The sequence below is a fragment of the Protopterus annectens genome, chromosome 13.part0 (assembly GCF_019279795.1).
Source record: "Protopterus annectens isolate FY-2018-M chromosome 13.part0, PAN1.0, whole genome shotgun sequence".
NCBI lineage: Eukaryota > Metazoa > Chordata > Ceratodontiformes > Protopteridae > Protopterus > Protopterus annectens.
Window position 1 is genome coordinate 476,096,021 of NC_056747.1, and position 19,181 is coordinate 476,115,201.

At 43.4% G+C, this 19,181-nt stretch overlaps 1 protein-coding gene across 1 annotated transcript in view; it reads right to left on the minus strand.

The window, feature by feature from the left end:
* Nucleotides 1-207: 207 nt before the first annotated feature.
* The window catches only part of LOC122787919 (heat shock factor protein 5-like), a 683,173-nt gene continuing 664,199 nt past the window's right edge, over nt 208-19,181 (minus strand). Inside the window, exon 6 of the mRNA XM_044054845.1 lies at nt 208-1,340. Within this exon, the coding sequence (XP_043910780.1) occupies nt 1,273-1,340 (68 nt within the window). The 3' untranslated portion in view covers nt 208-1,272. The remainder of the gene's footprint in view (nt 1,341-19,181) is intronic.

The following is a 19,181-nucleotide window of genomic DNA, read 5'->3' on the forward strand; positions in this document are numbered from 1 at the left end:
GATACGTCACTGCAAAACAGACATCACAGCACTCTGTGGACATTTGCTGGAAAAATCAGAATGGATGTCTGTTGTCAAGTAGAAACCCCATATACTTCACTGCTGGAAGAATCCTTGAAAAAAGAGGTGAAGTTTATCACACACACACCTGCTCCAGTGAGGAAACACTGTAACTTAACTACAATTTGTTGGATGAACAGTGCAAACTTTAAATCATTTCCAGCTTTATTATTTTAAGAGTTAACATTCTATGGAATATGCCCTCAGTGCAGTAGTGGAAAAAGTTTAACACTGAAATGACTGAAACAGAAAAAAATATGCAGATTCCAATGGCATTCGTAATGTACTGGTACTGAAATAAATAAGAAATCAGTTTAAGTAACACTATCCTGGAAGACGTCAACACTATGGTACATAAATCCTGTTTTCCATAACTGAACCTGCTAAAATCTTGGCACATTTTTAAATACAAATGTTGAAGAAATGGCTTTGTTGTACATTTAGTTCGATCAAATTTTGTGCATATTTATAAATTCAAGATATGTAGCATATACAGTGGTAAACAGAACACAACTCTACAACAAAAACAAGAATTAAAAAGAGGGGGTTGATTCTTGTCAAGGGAAGAAACAACTGTCTGTAAAGAATGCTGCAAACAATTATACATTAAGGAAAAAGTGCCTAATGGCCTAGTTCCAAATAAAGGAGAAGGTGTCAGTGGTTGCTTGGACTCTCAAAACTCTGGGCCAGTGCAGGCATATCAAACTGCACATCATGCTACTGGTTTTGAATGATGAAGTTAAACTATCAATGTAGAACAGAAACAGCCCAAGCTGCTGACAAAACAGCAACAGTGATGCAAACAACTATGAAAACATGGAAAGGAGTTATTTTTGAATATGACAGTCATATCCTTGGAAACAGCTTTGTCATCTTCCTGATGTTGTGGCACTGTGACTCTTCTACTGCCAGTTTAGTATTTCTTGTTACTAAAGTGGGATTTTCTTGATAGCTGAAGTAACTGTACATCATGAATTATCAAGAAACTCCTTCAAAAGAAAACTGGAAGTACAGATACCAGCAGCTGTTAAAAATACATGTTACTCAAAAGGCTTAAATTAGTTTGCTGTCTACAACAGCTTCACACACATTTTTCAAGTTTTGGTGAATAACTACAGCAGATGCAAAGACAACATATAGGAACTATCCCTAACTGCTGACATGTAGTGCTATATTTTTCAATTATAAAGATGAGCAGCTATCTACAGTTATCTACAGACACTCCTCCTTTTCAAAGACATGCTGTTGATTGCAGGCAATATTCACCAGCAAGTGAAGATCTGTGAAATGAAAAAAAAAAACAAATGTCAATAAAATACAGATTTGTCTTAGTAATTATAAAAGTTAACATAGTTACAGGTTATATAGTTAAAATTTAGCCCGCTGTCTAATTTTATCATCCACCCTAATGGAAAAAGTATAGTTGTGTAAGTAAACTTGTCATGACGGTATATGTTCAAATAGATCACTGTTTCAGTAGCATAAACGGGAATCTGAAGGGATAAGGAGTGCTGGTATTGGGGTGAAACAGAGTTGTGGAACCACTGTTTCTCATACGAAGCCTGGACAAAGGAATCATGAGAATTGTAGAGGCCATAAAACCCAGAATCCCAAGATATTCCCTATCGGACAAAAGAGACTGATTGAAGCATATTAGAAATTACTTGTAAAATTATACTTTGTCCTTAGCAAGAAAAGACACCATGAGGGAATGCATCCAGAAGACATAGCAGAAACACTATCCTGTGAGACAGAATGAAAAAAGAAGTTATGTACTCACCATAACGTTCCATCTTGAGTAGTTGTTCTTCATTTGTCTTTAACCTGTGGGTTCCTGGATCCATATCAGATCCGACTCGGCCGTATATCCAGCATCTGATCCAAGCTCAAAGCTCCTCCCCTTACCCATAATGCTCCTGTCTCCTTCCTCCTTTCAGATCGAGTTTGCTGCCCAATCCAGAATTATCACCTGACCCGAGACTTGTCCGTAAAAGAAACCAAGGATAAGGATAAGGATAAGAGGCACACTTACAGTGACCACCTCCATTATTCTTAGAAGACACCAACAGTTCAGACAAGGCCGGAGGAAGGCGGGAGGGATGGCTGAAGACAAATAAAGAACAACTACTCAGATGGAACGTTATGGTGAGTAAACTTTTTTATCTGAAGTAGTCTTCATTTGGTCTTCAACCTGTGGGACAGAGTCCCCAGCTACTAGACACCTGGGAGGCCTTCATGGAAGGATATTCCAGAGCATGGTGGAGCCAAAGGATGCCCTGTTCCTGGATACAATGCCCAATTTATAATTTGAGATGAAGGTATGGGATGAGAACCAAGTGGCCGCAGAACAAATATCATCTACTGAAACTCTGGACCAAAAAGCTGCTGACGTGGCCATAGACCTGGTGGAATGCGCCTTCACCTAACTTGGGGAAATCCCCTGGCTGAATACGCCCGAATGATGCATTGACAAATCCAACGGGTGATGGTAACTTTAGGAATTGGTTTCCCTAAAAAGAGTAAACAGTTGGTCAGATTTAAGAAAGGTTTTTGTCCTGTGCAAGTAGAAACGTAACTGTGCAAGTCTAGTAAATGCAATTTCTATTCTCCTTTGTTCTGAAAATTTGGAAAGAAGAGCAAGAAGTTGATTACTTGATTAATGTTGGCCTCTGAAGCTACTTTACTTAGAAATGATAGATTAGTATGTAAAGACACCCTGTCCTTATGAAAAATCATATAAGGGGCTTTGATTGATAGAGCTTGAAGTTCCGAAACTTTCCTGGCGGAGGTAATGGCAACCAAAAAGGCAGTCTTCCAGAATAGAAAGAGCATATCCACTGAAGCTACACGTTCAAAGGGAGGCGAGACCAAGGCCTGAAGTACTAGGGTAAGATCCCATGGTGGTGCAGGGTACTTTACCAGAGGTCGAAGAAAAAAGGTACCTTTGAGGAAGGCCTTATAAAGCTTTGAAGATGCTAAGAAAGACATATTATTCCCCATATGACAATTAGCGATTGCAGCAAGTTGAACTTTGATTGTAGAAAAGCTGGCACCTTGTTGAAAAATTCCAGTTAAAAATTACAACACCGCAGAAACTGGAGCTGTGAAAGGATTTAATGCACGCTGAGATGCCCAGATAGAAAAATGTTTCCATTTCCTGGAGTACACTTTTCTGGTGGAAGACTTATGAGCCACCGCCAAAATTCTTTTGACGGGACAAGATAATCCGGGTGTCCTGCCTATCATGGGAACTGGAGCAGCCAAGCAGCGAGCTTTAGACTGTCCAGGTCTGGATGGGGGATCCCTGAGGGATGAGAGATGAGATCCAGAGCCGGATTCAATGTCCAAGGTGGAGCCACCAGATGAGACCTCAGAGAGGGAAAACATACTTGGCAAGGCCAGAATGGGGCAGTGAGGATAACTAAGTTCCCCAGCCTGCGAGGTTTCTGAAGAAATTTTGATATTAAGGGAAGAGTAAGATAAGCATACAGAAGACCGGGGGGCCAAGCACTTGTGAAAGATCTGTTCCGCTACTAAAGGATTCAGAGAACACTTGTGAGGCACTGGAATAGATGTGCTGAGCCTGTCCGCTAGAATGCTGGACCTCTCTGGAATGTGTGCTGCCACCAGAAAATGGCTGGTGGAGATTGCCCATTCCCATACTCTCATGGCATAGGGGACATGATCTGCCCCCCCCCCCCGTTTGTTGATGTACCAGACCACCGACATATTGTCCGTCTGGATAGCAATCCTTCCTGAAAGAAGATGGGCATGGAAAGCCTGCAACCCTAGAAGCACTGCCTTCATCTCCAGGACGTTGATATGCAACTTGGTCTCGTGGGGGGGACCACATGCCTTGAAATATCCTCCCCGTGCCCCCACCACCCCAGCTTGGAGGCGCCTGTAGTCGTGGGAGAAAAGGACGTCCCCAAACCAGGTCAGGAATGAATCCACTAGCGAAGAGAGTCCCTGCACACTCGAGAGATTCAGACAGGGTGAGTCAATGGAAGATCTAACAGGGACCATTGTCCACTGAAGGATCCACATGTGAAGATGTGCCAAGGGCAAGAGATTGATCATGGCCGCCATGGACCCCAATGCCCTTAATACTGTTTCTGCTGTTGGAGACTGAGTTTGAAGAATGCAAAGAACATGTAGCTTCAGACTGTGTATTCTGTCTACAATAAGAAACACTCTGGTTAGAATTGTGTCTAATTGCACCTCAATGAAGTCTAATATTTGGACTGGAGTCAGAGATGATCTGTTGAGACTGATGGCAATGTCTAACCTCTGGGGTAGAAGAAAAGAATCCTTCGCTTGATAAGGTTGATGACTGGAAGGGGCAGTGAGGAGTCAATCGTTTAGGTAGGGAAATATATGAATGCCCTGGGGTCTCAGGTGAACCAATACTACTGACATCACTTTGGTAACCACCCTGAGGGCTGAGGTGAGACCAAGGAGGGGGAGCACTTTGAACTGATAATGACTGACTCCTAGCCAGAAGCGGAGAAACCTTCAGAAGCATCTGTACATTTTGATATGATAGCATGCATCCTGGAGGTCGATCAACCAAGTCCAATCTTTCTCCTGCAGGAAGGGCAGAATAGACTGAAGGGCGACCATCCGGAATTTCACCTTGGCAACAGACAGGTTCAAGGTGGATAGATCCAAAATGGGTCTTAGCTCCCCCGTTTTCTTTGGCACAAAAAAGAACCTAGAATAAATACCTGCTCCGAAATGGTCTAGGGGGACGGGTTGGATGACTCGCTTTCTTAGCAGCTTTGCGATTTTCAGTGCTGCATCCTCCCTGTATGTGGGTGGAATGTCTGGGAGGTGTTTGGGTGGTGGAGGTGGCTCGAGAAAGGGGATTGTATAGCCTACGGATATAATTTGCAACACCCAAAATCTTTTGTGATGGACTCCCACTCCTTTAGGTACAACAAGAGATGGCCCCTGACTGCCTCCAGAGGTGAGCAGTCGGGCAGCTCTTCAGGGTTGCTGAGAGGGCTGTCCAAGAAAGATTCTCAAGACCTGTAATTTCTCGGACTCCCTCTGCCTCTAGGGCGATGGCTATCAAATCCCCCTCTGCCCCTGGGGGAAGGTGAGCCCTGAGTGTTTCGGGGAAAATTCTGAGATTTCTGAAACAGCATCTTCTTGGTCCCTCGCTGAGGGGCCGAGAAGTGGATCCCAATGGCAGACAGTCTTCCTGTCCTTCTCACTTTGAACTAAAGTCTCACATACAGACTTCCCAAACAGGGAAGAACCATGGTAAATGTTGTCTTGAAAGGTTCTGAAAACTGACAGAGCTGAAGCCAGATGTGTCGCCTGATGGTAACGCCTGTACCAGCTGCCCTAGCGGCTCCTTCGGTTGTATGGGACAGGAAGCGCACAGTGGTGTCCGCGAGTGATTTTAGAGTGGCTATACTAGCGGAGGAAATCTTCTTGTCCTCCACCAACATGGACCCTGGGGTCGACTTGGCTATCTCCTTAACCATGTCTCGCTGCAGCCGAATCACATGTGCCATGTAATTCAGTGGCTGAACAGAGAAGGTAGCTGAAGTGTACACCCGCTTTCCAAAATTGTCCATGGCCCTTGACTCTCGGTTAGGAGGGTGGACCGTAGAAAACTCTTGAGTGAGCTCCTTCCTAGTGGCAGCTGCCACCAGAATGGCATCAAAGGGAGATCCCTCTCCACCACACTGAAAGCCGAAGGGGAACGGAAATCCTGAGAAAGGGCAATAGGAGCCATCACCCTCTGACCCGACAGGTCAGAGATACCAAGGGGAAGGCTCCGCTCCAACAGACTCGGAGTTGACACCAACCCCTCAAATCCGACGCCGAGGCTACGGCTCCTAGAGCTTGTCGGATCCGAGCCAGTCAGATCAGACCTTTTCAAGGTACAAGGTACCGTCGGCCTCTCAACACCAAGTCTCCTCGGTTCCAAGGGCTCCGAAACTGAAGGCTGGACTGGAGAAGGAGTAATCGAGGTGAAAAAAGGCTGCATGTTCCCCGCTCTGGAGGGGAGGGGGGGGCATCGCATCTGTATCTGGGTGCGATAAAATTCTGCATCATCCTATCCATCTCCACTTCGCTAAGGCTACAGGTGGAGCAGGAGGAAGAGGCGACCGGATCCGGAGCTCCTCTGGTTCCCGGGGAAAACCGAGGAGAACAGAGCCAGGGAGACTCCAGTCTTGCAGCCGCTCTAACCGTTGGTGGTGGTCCAGCCGAAGCCAAGCGATCCAGGGATCACTTCTTTGGCCTATCCCTTTTAGTTGCTTTGTCTCCATCCCGGGACCTCTTAGCTGGAGTTTTGAGTCCCAGAGGCCGAGGAGGAGGCAGGGGCAGAAGACGGAGGCACACAAACTTGAGTCCCCGAAAAGGGAAGAATGCCCTTTAGAATGAGTTTCTCTCTCCTGTCAAGTGCTTAGGGATTAAACCTGGCACAGATGGAGTAGGAGATTTGGAGATGGCCTGCCCCAAGACACACTAAGCACAGTGTGTGGCCATCAGCTGGGGAAATCTTATGGCCACACACTGTACATTTTCTGAAGCCGGGTTTGGGATTATCAGACATGTCTCAACCTCAGGCCCAGCACCCACTCTATCACACAGACCACACACGCAAGGAGAGAGAGAGAGAGAGAGAGATTTTTTTTTTTTTTTACCGAAGGGAAACACAAAGGGGAAGTAGACAGTAGAGAAAGGCAGGTAGAGAGAAACAAAAGAGAGATTTACACCAAAAACAGTACTTACCACAAACTTTTATCACACAGACTTCGGATCACGATGTGGGCATGTAGTGTGGCAAACGAGATCCGAAGGGAGGAAGGAGACAGGAGCATTATGGGTAAGGAGAGAGGACCTTTGAGCTTGGATCAGATGCTGGATATACGGCTATGGATCCGGGAACCCACAGGGTTGACAACCAAATGAAGACAACTACTTCAGATAAAAAAAGATTTTTCTAAATTAACCCGAAATCCCATAATGAGAACAAATTCTTGACAAGTTGGTAAATGCATGTAAATATAGGAAAATGAGAATACCCTGCATCCTGCATTGAAATATTACTGTTGCCAAGCACTCTATAAACACCCCTGGCTCTGTAGACCAACCAAAGTGTAGGGCAAAGAACTGAAATTGTAAACCAGACACAGAAAAATCTTAAAAGATGTCTAAATACTTTAAAGTGGGAATGTGATGTTAAGTATCTTTTAAATCCAGAATTATTACTAACCTGAAAGGTAGAATGAAATGTAAGGGAATGTAGAGAGAGCATTTTAAATTTTGGGAATCTGAAGTGAAAGTTTAGAAAAAGGTCTAGGACAAGTCTCCAGGTTCCGTCACCCTTTGGAACCAGAAAGATGCTTAAATTAAATCATTGCCCTGTATGATGTGGGGAACAAGTTCCATAACCCTTTGTGACATCTGCTCCAAAATAGGAGCAAACAGTGAGGTCTGACTGGACATTTATGAAGGAATACCATTAAAAGGGAATGACTCTTAAAATCCAAGTGTATGAAATTATCTGGTGCTACAGACGGAAGGAAGGACCTATTCATTGAGGCAGCTTTCTAAAATGCCTGGGTGGGAAAAATGGGAAAACATGACAGGACATACAGTCAGTCTGACTTTTTAAATGATCCTCTGTTTTTGGAGGATACTCCATTGCATTGCTTTCTGAGATTCTGTCTGCCTGTCTCTTGCTGAGACAGTTTAGTTTGTTTTCTATAAAAGGATACTGAACAGGAAGGAACGTTATTATATTTTGGAACAGAGGGTTGAAAAATCTGTGATGCCCTGATTTAACTTACCTGTTTTATCAAATCTTTAAGGATCTCAGCAGAGGAATGGCCAAATACTACTCCTTTATCCAGGATCTTAGTTTTGACATCCTCTGGTAAATTCTGGCAACATAGCTATGCAAGCCTTCTCATCACTTGATCCAGCAGCAGCTGCTCTAGATATATATAGTATCAAGTGTCATAAGAACAGTTTAGAGAGTGTTTGGTTACTCGAGACATTCAGAGATGTCTTGGCTAAAAAGGAGGGGAGATCATCAATTAACTTTCTGTCATTAATATTAGGCGCCAGTAGAAACTTTAACAAATGCAAACCCGGCAGTTCAGTATTCTAAAGGATAAGGGAGAAGAATACTAAACATTCTTCCCAAATATATGAAATGCTTTCCCATCTTTGTTAGAAAGAATATTGTTAGCTGCCAAAATATGTTGGCAGAAGATAGCTTTGCCAAGGAAATCAGTGCAGGGTGTGATCTGCGTTGTGAAAATAGAAATTTGTGTATAATTTATTTAAAAAAAAAACAGAAATGAAGTAATCTTATGTAATTTATCAATTTTTTTTCGGGGAGGTGTGCAGGAGGTTGACTGTCAGGCTGCCAAGAAAACCTCTAATGCTGGCAAGACAGGAGGAACAACTGCAGACTAAAGAAACTTCACATGTAATAAGTTATATCTTTTTCTGAGACTCTGGAATTTCTTTTTATTCTCACAGAAAGAACTCCCTCTTTCTCTGGCTACAGAATAAAAAAAAATAACTCTCTTGGGGGGATCTGATTCCCCCTCCTGTGGCACGCAGCCACTTGAGAAACACAACCTAAATCTAATTCCTGTTCCTCAGAATGAGAATCAGAACCTGGGACAGGAAACTCTTAAAATTTTAGGAAGAGTCGGAATGTAAAGAATGAAAGGCTTGAAATAAGCCCTTCGTAAAACCCATCCAATCTCTCCTGTCCATCCTATGTGAAAACAGAAGAAAAAATGCCTAACATTTCGGTTTTCTTTTCCTGGAAGACTCCCCACAAAAGACTGACACAAGGATAGGTCCCATCCCCAGGAATAAAGATCCTTACTGCAGATTTGCATACAGCATCATCTACACTCTCCACCTACACCAGTTGTGATTCTTCCTTGACTGAAGAGGACAGCTAAATAGCTGCCAAGGACATGTCTTTCTCATGGTCCTTTGTAACTTCTCGAGGCGCAACACCCCGGGCATTGACAGAAATCAATAAACAGTCCAAGGTACCTGAAATTGCCAGAGCAAAGTCACTTATCAGCAACTGAGGTGAAAATGAAGCTGACATGAAGACCAAAGGCTCCTGTACAAATTGTCTTGCAAATAGGGAAATAAGAACCAAAAACCCTGAAGCTAGGTCCATGCTGTTCAGAAAAAAAGTGACTGCCTTTGGTTTTGGATACCTTGCCTGGAGATTTAACAATTTTATTGCAGCAGCTTCCACATTTTGTCCCAGGGCCCGTGGAAGGGGATAGTCACAACTTAGTGCAAACGTTGGTCACCACTGATCCATGTTGTTCCACATACAATCTATCAATACATCCAAACCCCATAGAAAAAGGTACTGTTTTTGATTTAAAAGCTTGGATAAACAATCCTGATTTTATGATTCAAGATCTAATCACTGGAGGTTCACTAACAGCACAAATTAGATTGATTAAATAAATGTAGGAACTTGCAGTTAGATACCATGTTCCTAAATGAATGTGTTAAGGCCAAAATAGTGCCAAGAGGTTTGAGACTTTGGAAATTTCCTGTTGGCCTTATAGTGAATTCAGCTTTACATTGCAATTTAACTGAACTATTTGACCGCACAGGAGTCGAGTTAACTCATTACATCCGAATGACACCTCCAGGTGCATCTGCAGTTAATTCCTACTGAAGCCTGTAGGTGTCAAATATTGCCTGTTTATATTTGCTGCTATAATTCTAAAATAATGCTATATTACAAGGTTTTAAAAGATTTCATCTTAAAGCTTACACAACAGCAAACTCAACTGCATTAATATTTCATCTCTGTCTTGTGCAGGTAAATAAGAAGTTATGTACCTACCATAACGTTCCATGTTAGTTGTCTTCTCACTTCTCTTTCGAGTGCTTGATGGGTTCGATCCTGCACTTGCTAAGCTCTACCGCACTTTTTAAGCTCTCGTTAGTTCTCCCCAGGCAGCCCCATATCCCACCCATATCTCATGATAAGCAAGGATCTCAGTGCTGACAAGCAACGCATAGCAAAGCATAAAAAAAAAGAAAGATAAAAACCAGAGGATGGAAGAAAAAGAAAAACTTACAGGATGGAAGCTGGAGCTCTTCTGAATGGTCTTCAACATAAGGGGGGGGGAGGGAAGAAGAGGAGCTTAAGAAAGAGGGAGGAAAGCAGAAAAGAAGGCAAGAAGACAATAAACACCTCTTTCTTAATGTTAAGTTGTCAATCTCTGGGTCATTCTTTCTCTCAGCCATTCCTGTGGATGGCACCGCTAAACTAGCACCTCTATGATGGGTGGCTCAAGGACTGTAGAGCCAAAACTGGCTCTGTCCCTGAGGGAAACTGTCCCTGAGGCCAAGAGCTCCAAGTGTGTGAGGAGTAGCCCAAGTGGCCGCTGCACAGTGGCCAAGGAAGTCTGAAGTAGCTAAAGGTAGAAGAGCTTGAGCTTTAGTTGAGTAGACAAGCAGTTTTTGAATGTGCTTGCTTTCTTTGAGCTATAAATTTCCAGAATGACTTATAAATTTCAGAGATGACCGTCACCTTAAGAAAGCCACAAGGACAAGGTCAAACAGGAAACAAAAAGTTGATCAGATTTGTTCTACAAAAATCTGATCAGATTAATAAATTCTATATCTCTTGAACATCAAGATAATGTAGCTTTTGTGAATGTCAATCTAAATAAGCTGTTAATAGTTTGATTTAGATTGTTCCTTGAAGCAATTTTTTCTTGAAAGGTTGAGAGAGCTGTGAAAATGAAAAAGGTGAAAACCTACTCTGTACGAAAGCCTGAAGTTCAGACACCCTCAACAGAAGAGCATGAAGTTAATGAACCTAAAGAAAGATGTAAAAGCTTCTAGAATAAAGTAATCCAGCTGGCTCGAAGGGGAGAAACAAAAGGGGATGTCACAGCTAGGGGGAAGAATCATGAGATCAAGGATAAGGATATTGATTTTTTAGTAGGAAAATTCCTTTCAAGAAGGCCCTGCAGGGCCTATGGGACAAAGGCCCTTCAGAGCCTATGCGACATATGATGAAAGGAAATAGCAGCCGACATGAATCTGACAAAGGCAGAAAGGCAGACTCTGAAAAATCTCTGAAAGGAGCAGTAATGGAAAAAGGATCTGGCAAGAAGTCCAATTTAGGATGAACAGGGGCAGGAAAAGAAGGATCAATATTTGCTTTTGTTAAGAGAAATCCTGGTATTTGCTTTAGTAAATCACTATGAGAGGATTTAACTTAAGCTATTAGGAAGGAATGCTGTGCTAGAAGGAGAAGGAAGGAAGGCTAGCAAAGGAAGGTTGAGAGAGAAGCTGTGAGATTGACCTGTGAATTGATTATGCAGCTGACCCATGGTGAGCACTGGGTCCGAATGCCTGGGTCCAGATGCCACCACTGCACCAAAAGGTGATGATGGAGGAATGGAACCAAACTTGTCGAGGTAGCTAAGGCAAATGAGATCAGGAAAGCTCTCAAAGGCACCTGAGGGGATCAACTGAGGGGATCAAGGGAAATGGAGGGAAGGCATAAAGGGGCCCTGGGGCCAATGAGGGGTCAGAGGGGCCTGCTCTGGATGAAGAGGATAGAGGGAAAAGGTTGCAGAAGATTGGGGGACATTTGTTTTGGGAGTAGCAAAAAAATTCCAATTCCAGATCCACCCAGAGACAGAAAATCTTTTGAGAGACACCTCTGCTGGAGACCACCCCAATCTGCTCAATCTAGCTCTGCTCATATGCTCCACTATAATGTTGGCCAGGCTATTAATAAGCCCGCTACCCATTTTCTGAGAGAGAGGACGCCCATTGCCATATAGACTGGACATGTTTCGCAAGGGGTAGGACTTTTGTCCGCTAGACTTGTTGTGGATATATTTTGCAGAAAGGAAAGCAGTTGTCTGTATGGACTGCAATTGTCCCTACGGGAAGAAAGTCGCTTGCACTGCATTACTCAGACTGTTCTATGTCTCATCTCCACTCGAGCAGCTGCGTGCCATGAGCCTGCCCGCTGATGGGCCCCACCCCCCCCAGGCAGGAGGGATAATGACCGTGCAAGTCAGGGAGGCAAGGGTGGTGACAGTGGCTATCGGGGATGGCCTTATGTCACCATCCAACATGTGAGCCCGGGAGCAGATGTGATTGTGAACGTCATCCAAGATGCTCATTGTATGCGAATGTCACTGAAATCTTATGGCCGATGTGAGTTGCTGGTACTGAAGAAGTGTGATGTAGAACCACTGGAGGGAAGGCATGTAGACTCGAGCCAGGGAAGAAGAATAACCTTTGCAGCCATGAATGAGCTGACCTTTTTCTTGCTGGCCAGAATGATTTCTTGCTGGTCTGAATGTGGCTGACATGAGTGTTCTGTTTTTGTTTGTGATGTTCGAACCCAAATTAAGACATGCAACAGAAAGGTAATTTCAGCTCAGAGGCGTGGGATGACTTTTTGCGATTGAGATAGCTTTCGAAGTTGGACAACAGAGCCCATGAATCCCTCCCGGTTCATTGTGTAATCCCTGGCTGCCCTAAGCTTTCGGCCAGTCGTGGGTGGCTGACAGTGAACCTGGAATCATGGCGTCTCTGACCTGTGACTTTGACCACCCAGGTGAATTGGTGAACACTCTGGGGCTTTGGTGATCACTCTGGGCAGGGCTCTGAACTGGAAGTGACTGGACCCCAGCGAAATGAAGCCTGGAAATCTCTGGGCTGAGAAATCTCCTGATGTGACTGTGCGATTCCTGAATATCCTGAAGCTGAAGATCTATTGACCAAGTTTGTTGGACAGACTTGAGAAGTGTGAATTGATTCCAATTCTTCCCCCCCTTTCCGACTTTTTGGGACAGACTGTTGATTCTGTTGAGAATCGTCTCTTGTCTTTGGGGTCTCCCTGCTCGAGCAGTCTTTTTGAGATTTCTTGAGGGATCTGAGCCTGAATGGTCTATTGTAACTGTCTTGAATTTGAGACTAAACTCTGGTTTTGACTCTTCTGACTACATCTGTCTTAGACCGAGGGTACATCTGGAGTCTTCTGTGGAATTATGTAGGACTTTCCTCAAAGGCTTTATGTAACCATTGGATATGATCGGGGATGCTCAGGGGTCTTGGACAGAGGCAATGCCTGGCTTCTGGGTACAGGAGGCTCTTCCCTTAGAGCCTCAGGGATGCTGAAAGGCTTTCTGAGAGAGGCTCCCCTGTTTCCTGGTTCTTGGGACCCCCTCTGCCTCTAGGCGTGACATTTTCTGCCTCCTCTGCGGGCGCTTGTTGGGTTTACCACCTCTGCCTCTAGGGGTAAACTGAAGACTGAAAAAACGGGTCCCACACCTGGATTTACTTTCAAATACATTTTAGAAACAAAGCCGTCCTTTCCAACAGCAGAAAGAAAGGGGTGTCTGTTGGGACCCCAACAAGGAAGGAGACCTATGCCCAAACAAAGCGACGCAAGAAAGGTTTCTTCACCTGAGGGAAAGGCGCCTTGAAGCCATCAAATCACACATAGCGCATCGACTTTTAAAGGGATGCGCGAACATCACACTCTTGGCTCTCCAGGCTTACAGAGCCCCTGCACCTGTAGGATATATGTTTTTCTTGAGCCCATGAGGCCTATGTAAGGCTGAAGCCACATGAGCCCGTTTGCAATAATATTGAGGGTTCCTAGCTGCGCAGCAATTTAAGGACATCCCTGGGTAGCCAGCAGGATGGAGTGAAATAACCAGCCTCGTAGCGCGCCTTAACGGAAGGATGTGACAAAGGGAATTCAGCTTAACATCCTAGCAAAGGCTGTACCAGGAAGGAGGGCAGCGCTACCAGGGCAGTTCATGGTGCTAGAGTAGCGGTTAGTGGGATGGATGTCGGGCAGTCATAAGGAGTTCTTACTTACAATGGGTAGCCACCACCATGGCATCATTTGCCGGCCTCCTGTTTTTAGTAAGGGCAAGCTTGGACAGAGGTGCAGTAGGAAATTTTGAAGGCATAAAAGGGGACTGGCCTCTACAGGAGGCAGAGGGTGGAGCGCCTCGCGTGCAATAACTGGTGGATCCTCCTGTCTCATCCTCAGAGGATTCCAGGTGGTGGACTTTCTCCAGGATCCAGGGAGTTCTTAGGTATCCTGTCTCCTCTACATCATCAGGGAGACCATCTGGGCCTGTGACCTATCAAGAAAGGGAGACTCAGGAACCTCGAGAAGGAGATATCCTCTCCTGGGGATCTAGGGGTCCTCCTCTTGGGAACAGGCGAGATCCAGTGGAGGAGACGGGGAGTCTCTGCTGGAGGTTCATGGAAAAGTTCCTAGGGAGGATCTCTGGGTCCTGTGGCAAGAGAAGACGAGAAAGACCCAATGGGGAGCTAGGGAGGGAGGAGACACTGGGTCCTGACTCAAGAGGTATACCAGAGGCAGTACCTCCTCCTATAGAGGAAGTGAAGCTCGGAAGCAGTCCAGAGAGAACCGCAGTGGCCAGCTCACCGGAGGGACCACGCTCGACCCAGGGAGGTCCGGGAGCAGCCCTCCGAGTCAGAGAGGCAAGGAGGGCTCAAAGGGGAAGAAAGGGGTCGAGGCCCTCCTCACTCACAGCTCACCAGGTGTCGAGGCTCCAAGGGGACGAATCCCTCTAAGAAAGTCTCATGCCACTCATAAAGTGAAATTTGAAGGAACGAAGCCCCACCAAGCAATCCCCAAGGAAGGTCTCAAGACTCCATAAGACTAGAACTCTAAGGAACTCGAGGGAGTAGTTGAAGGGGGAGCGTGAACGACAAACTATCTTCCTTGAAGACTCCAACCCGAGCTTGAGGGTAACCTTGAAGGAGACTCGACCACGGGTGTGGATGGCTCAGCCTCTCTCTGAGACATGATATGTAACATTTGGATGAGTACCTGAGACTGTCCGATGGCTCCTGACCTCTCTCTAGGAAGCGGGCTGACAATAAACTCCAGGAAGGAGACCTCGACTGCCCGTCTGAGCAGGATGAGTAGCCGCATGTAAAAGTGATCGTGGGCGCCAGCTAATCGACCCACTCTTCCTGGATATCGCCTCAGCAGTCGAGCCCACGGCACAGTCAGTGAACCTCCGGAGCCGAGGAGCCGACACCCGATGCCCGTCAGCGCCGGTCGAGCCACCAACGAAACGGTGTCTAGATGGGTAACGATTTTCGATGAGTACAGGTCGGCACCGATAGCCGCCCTGAGCCAGAAGGCTAATCAAGAAGCCGATACTGATTCGCTTCGACTGTCGGAGCGGGCTTTGTTGCCGCGATCGCTAGGCCTGGAGGCCTGGAAGTGAGCGAAGTCGATACGAGGCCGCGCACGAGTGACCGGCGCCGCTTCCGGGCCTTGGCAGATGAAGTGCCCCAAAACGGACACTGCAGGACTCTGCCCTCCGCCAAGACACAAACACACAGAGTCCTGCAGGTGAAGAAGAAAGCAGGAACAGGTGGCTGAAGGAAGTGACAATAGAGACATCTCTAACTTCTGACAGAAGTCACACTTCTTAAAGAAAAGGTCTCCTTTAACTTAGCTTAAACACACACACACACGAGTCACAGTTTAAAACTTAAAGAAATAAAGTTTGGACTAAAAAAATAAACACACACACACCACAGGGAGGGATGGGATAAGGTAATACCAACTAAAAAATATTAAGTAAACGGCAAAACACTTTAAGGGGGAATACTAAATTGATAGCATATTGAATAAAAAATATTTTTAACAGGAGGGATTGAATATCAGTAGAAAAAATAATCTTAGCTTTGAGCTGGTAAATAATTAGATATTAACTGGTGTTTTTGTGATATTCATTTATAGATATTTTCACATTTTTCAAAATATTTCAACAACCAAGCAACACAGACAGAACTCCTTAGCCTCATGTGAAAGTTCTCAGCTGGATGAATAAAATGCTGCTGACAGTATGTGTGTAACTTCAGTGGTTCCTGAGATGTTAAGTTGTTTACAAAATATTACAAATGTAATAGTTACTGTTTACTGTGACTTATAAAATTTGGTTTACGACCTAGAACTTAAAAAAATACTACCACTATAAAAATAGTTTGTGCTGAAGGATTTGCCATTTATACTTTTCATAACTCCTATGGTTCCAGAGATAGGAACATTTGTTTGAAATTTGAGCACATAATTTGATTCTGTGAAAAGGATTAGGCTCCACCCATTGGATGTTCCAGTGTAAACGTCTTGTGCTCCATTGGTATGAATGAGTTAAGTTGCTCATAGACATTGAGCAAAAAAATTGTTTTTAGAAAAAGACGTCTTTCAGTTGAATTCATGTATCAAGGCTGACCCCGCCTTACTGACTTATAAAACAGAACACTTAAAAGTATTTAACCAGGTGGATAACCTGGTTAAAAAGAATAAAGTCAAAAAACAGAAAAAAATTATGGAGGGACAAACGAAAATATGAAGAAAAATCAGGCTTATCCAAATCCCCAAAACTTCATTAAAAAAAAAAAAAAGCCTTGAATAGATTTAAGGGAGGAGAGTTTGAGATGGACACCGATATCAATCATACCCTGCATTTTCCAACATAGCAGGACCACTAGACAATCTTGATTTTTTTGACAACTTTCAAAATGATTAACCCACCTCTGACTAGAGACCATCAACTAGAATTATTTTGCAATGTTCCCCTTTTCGGAACTAACAAAACAACTCCCCCAATCCTGCGTGACGTACGAGGAAATGGAGAAACAAACAAAAAAAACCTCTGGGATATTTTCTGATATGAACAATATATACTATGATTCACCATGTCATGTGATTGTCAAATATGGATTTAAAGTATTTAGTTACAGTTATATAAACCTTCAGGACAAATATGTTTCATTGTTTAAGAAAGGATTTAAGTTTGACCCCACATTCAAACAGGACATAGTGCATGTACTGATACATTTCAAACTTTGTTAGACAAATGAATTCAATTATGTTTTTTGCCAATACAAACAGAATGCATACTTCAGTTCTACTCAAAAGGAGAAGCACATTTACACCACCTAGCAACCCATAGGCAAATCAAGATGTATTTTGAGGGTGAATATTACCACCAGACAACAGGGATAGCCCCAATATATCCCAACTTGGACAGCGCAGTGGTAGCATTGTCGATTCACAGCAACAGGTTCTCCGGTTCGATTCTTGGCTAGGGTGCCTTCTATGCGGAGTCTGCATGTCCTCCCTGCGTTTGTGTGCTTTTCCTCTGAGTGCTATGGTTTCCTCCCATGTTACAAAGACATGCGTCTGGAGCATTTCTCCCCGGGCCACTGCTGAAAATTGGCTTAATTCCAAGTCGGACTTTCCCGGTTAACAAATATTAAATAAAAACTTGGTTTTGGCCAAATGGGAGCACAGTAAAGTGTTCTGTTCACCTTTCTTTACCAAAATATTTAGATACTTCAGTTTTTGGACAACATTCTTATTTTATGGAAAGATGAGGATTCCAATTTTGAAAAGTTTTTAGATGAGTTGAACAATTCAATTACGTTTCTTAAATTCACCTCATCCATGGGAGTTGATTCCATAAACTAAGAGAATTTTATTGGTTACTTGGTTTTAAATGAGTACTTAATGGTGTTATAAAGATGTGTTCTGTTTCTGTCTTTGTTTCTGAAGAAGTCTGTTTTTGTAGACAAAAGAGTTGAATAAAAATTTTAATATGCTAAAGTATACTGAGAGCTCCTTCTGTCGTTGGTTAATTTGGAGGTTTTGCAGTTCTTATTTATGACAATAATCATCCTTTCTATCAGAAAAAGGCCAAATGGTGTGCCTTTCAAGACCGGTTTCAGTTGATGCAACGTTTACTATAGAACTGGATAACTATGCTATATGTTTTCAGAAAGAGGATAGCCCGATTCATTAGTGCATTCAGTGAAAGAAGAAATACTTCTTGGGCTCACAACATAAGATAACATTCAGTAGCGGCAAAAATCTTAATATTTTTGAGAGTAGTCACAACATTTTAAGAAACAGGCATAGTCCAAAATAGTGTGGATTTTATAAATACTGTAAGTACATAAATGATAGCCTTTATATTACAGTGGAAAATTATGAAAAAACTTTAACATGTCTAGGATCATGTAACTGTACCACCAGAATGGTAATGTTTTTAGCTTCCTGGACATCCTGCCCAGCCTTCTATATAGGAAAAATTAACAGAATGCTCAAGGATAGAATGTACAAGCATGATTATGACATCAGGAAACAAAAGGTTACGAACACATTATACAGACATACTCTTATACACAAATTATAAAAGTCTCTTACTTTTCATAATTGACAAGCAGGACGGGGTGGAACAGTGAATTACTTTTGAAAGAAAAAGAATTGCAATGGCAGCTATGGTTAGATGCTATGAAGAAACCAGGGCTGAATGATAAATAAGCTATCAACTGTAGTGTAAAAAGGAGAGCAGAAAAGTTGTAAACATTTTTTAACAGCTTGTTTAATTTTGTAGATGTGTACATATTTTATGTACATACTTATGCACATAAAAATTTTAACTTTTTTTACTGTTTTTCACTGTTGCAGGATCTATTACTGTCTTTTAACACTGTTTTGTTACGCTTGTCTTTTTAAGTGAAAGGTTAATTGCAACTGCATTCCAGGTTGGTCACATGTTTTTTCAAAGTTATCCAAGCCTCTACTAAGGCTAGTTCTTTCATCTCTGATGATGCCTTCTTTCGCAAGGTGAAAGCACTAAGATTTAACTCTGTAGAAAACTGGCTATTTGAAAACCAAATTACTATTTCTCCCTAAAAACCTTAACCACATAAAGTCTTCTTTCTTCATACTGTCACAAAATAACACTCAAATACAGGTGGACACCAGTACAAAACTCTTGGGTGTTACTATTGATGAAACACTAACCTTTGATTTGCACGTCAGTAATTGTATCCGAAAAACGCATCTCAAGCTAGGTCTCCTCTATAGAAACAAAAAATATCTTACCAAAACAGCAAAACTAACCCTTTCAAATGCCTACCTCTTACCCACTTTACTTTATAGCTCCCAAATTCTCACCAGCCTCAACAACGGACTACTAAACAAGTTAGAAACAACTTATAACAGGATTGCCAGATTTGCTGCCCAAAATTCTTACAAGTCC